General features: G+C 45.5%; 1 protein-coding gene across 2 annotated transcripts in view; it reads left to right on the forward strand.

Moving 5' to 3' along the window:
- Nucleotides 1-824, forward strand: part of SELENBP1 (selenium binding protein 1) — a 5,727-nt gene that overhangs the window by 728 nt on the left and 4,175 nt on the right. Inside the window, exons 2-3 of one of the 2 annotated variants that reach the window (XM_005431142.3) lie at nt 645-701; nt 787-824. The exon at nt 787-824 is cut by the window's right edge and continues 84 nt beyond it. In XM_005431142.3, coding sequence (XP_005431199.3) covers nt 645-701; nt 787-824 — 95 coding nt within the window. The remainder of the gene's footprint in view (nt 1-644; nt 702-786) is intronic. The other variant, XM_031065437.1, reaches the window with a different exon arrangement.

Raw genomic sequence — 824 nt, forward strand, 5'->3', positions numbered from 1 at the left:
TTTTTTTCACTCCCAAGTGGAATTTTTTGAGGAATTTTTTTGGGTCCAAGTTCCTGGAAGTCAATAAATAACTTTGGGAATGATTGACACGCCTGGAATGATCTGGGAGCTCAAAAAAACTGGGAATTATGGAAGGAAATAAATCCTGGAATGTTCTGAAAAATGAACTCCCTAAATCCCTTGGGAATTTGTTTTTTTGGGAGCAGATCCCTGAAATTCCTGGATTTTTTCCAGTGACCTCTCTGTTTTTTTCAATCGACTTTGAATTTGATTTTTCCCAAATTTAATCTGGATTTTCCTCCCTGGAACTTGGAATATTTTTGATATTAAACCCTGGAATTCCACAGAAACTCCCATTTTTTCCAGCCTTTGCTAAAATCCCAAATTTATCCCTCCTAATCTGGCACTTTGGGACAACTCGGGGAGCCCAAAACTGGGATAAATTCCAATGGGTTTTTCCCATGGAATGAGCAAATCCAAGGCACAAAAATTGGGAATTGGGAATGAGGAGCTGGGAATGGGGAATTCCATGGATTTAAGGCTGGGAGATGGCAGTGGGGAATTGCCAATGAGGAGCCAATGGAAGGCCCCAAATTCCCGGGATTTTTGGGATGTGGAAGTGATGGAATTTTGCCCTTTTCCAGCAGGAAAGTGCGGAGCGTGCGGGCCGGGCTATGCCAGCCCTCTGGAGGCCATGAAAGGCAAGTGCTGGAATCGGGCATTCCCAAATCCTGGAATTGCTGGGAACTCTGGAATTGTGGATCTGAGCCCCAGGTGTGCCCGCAGGGCCGCGGGAGCAGCTGCTGTACCTGCTCTGCATCTAC

The sequence above is a fragment of the Geospiza fortis genome, unplaced genomic scaffold (assembly GCF_000277835.1).
Source record: "Geospiza fortis unplaced genomic scaffold, GeoFor_1.0 scaffold15, whole genome shotgun sequence".
NCBI classification, from domain to species: Eukaryota; Metazoa; Chordata; class Aves; order Passeriformes; family Thraupidae; genus Geospiza; species Geospiza fortis.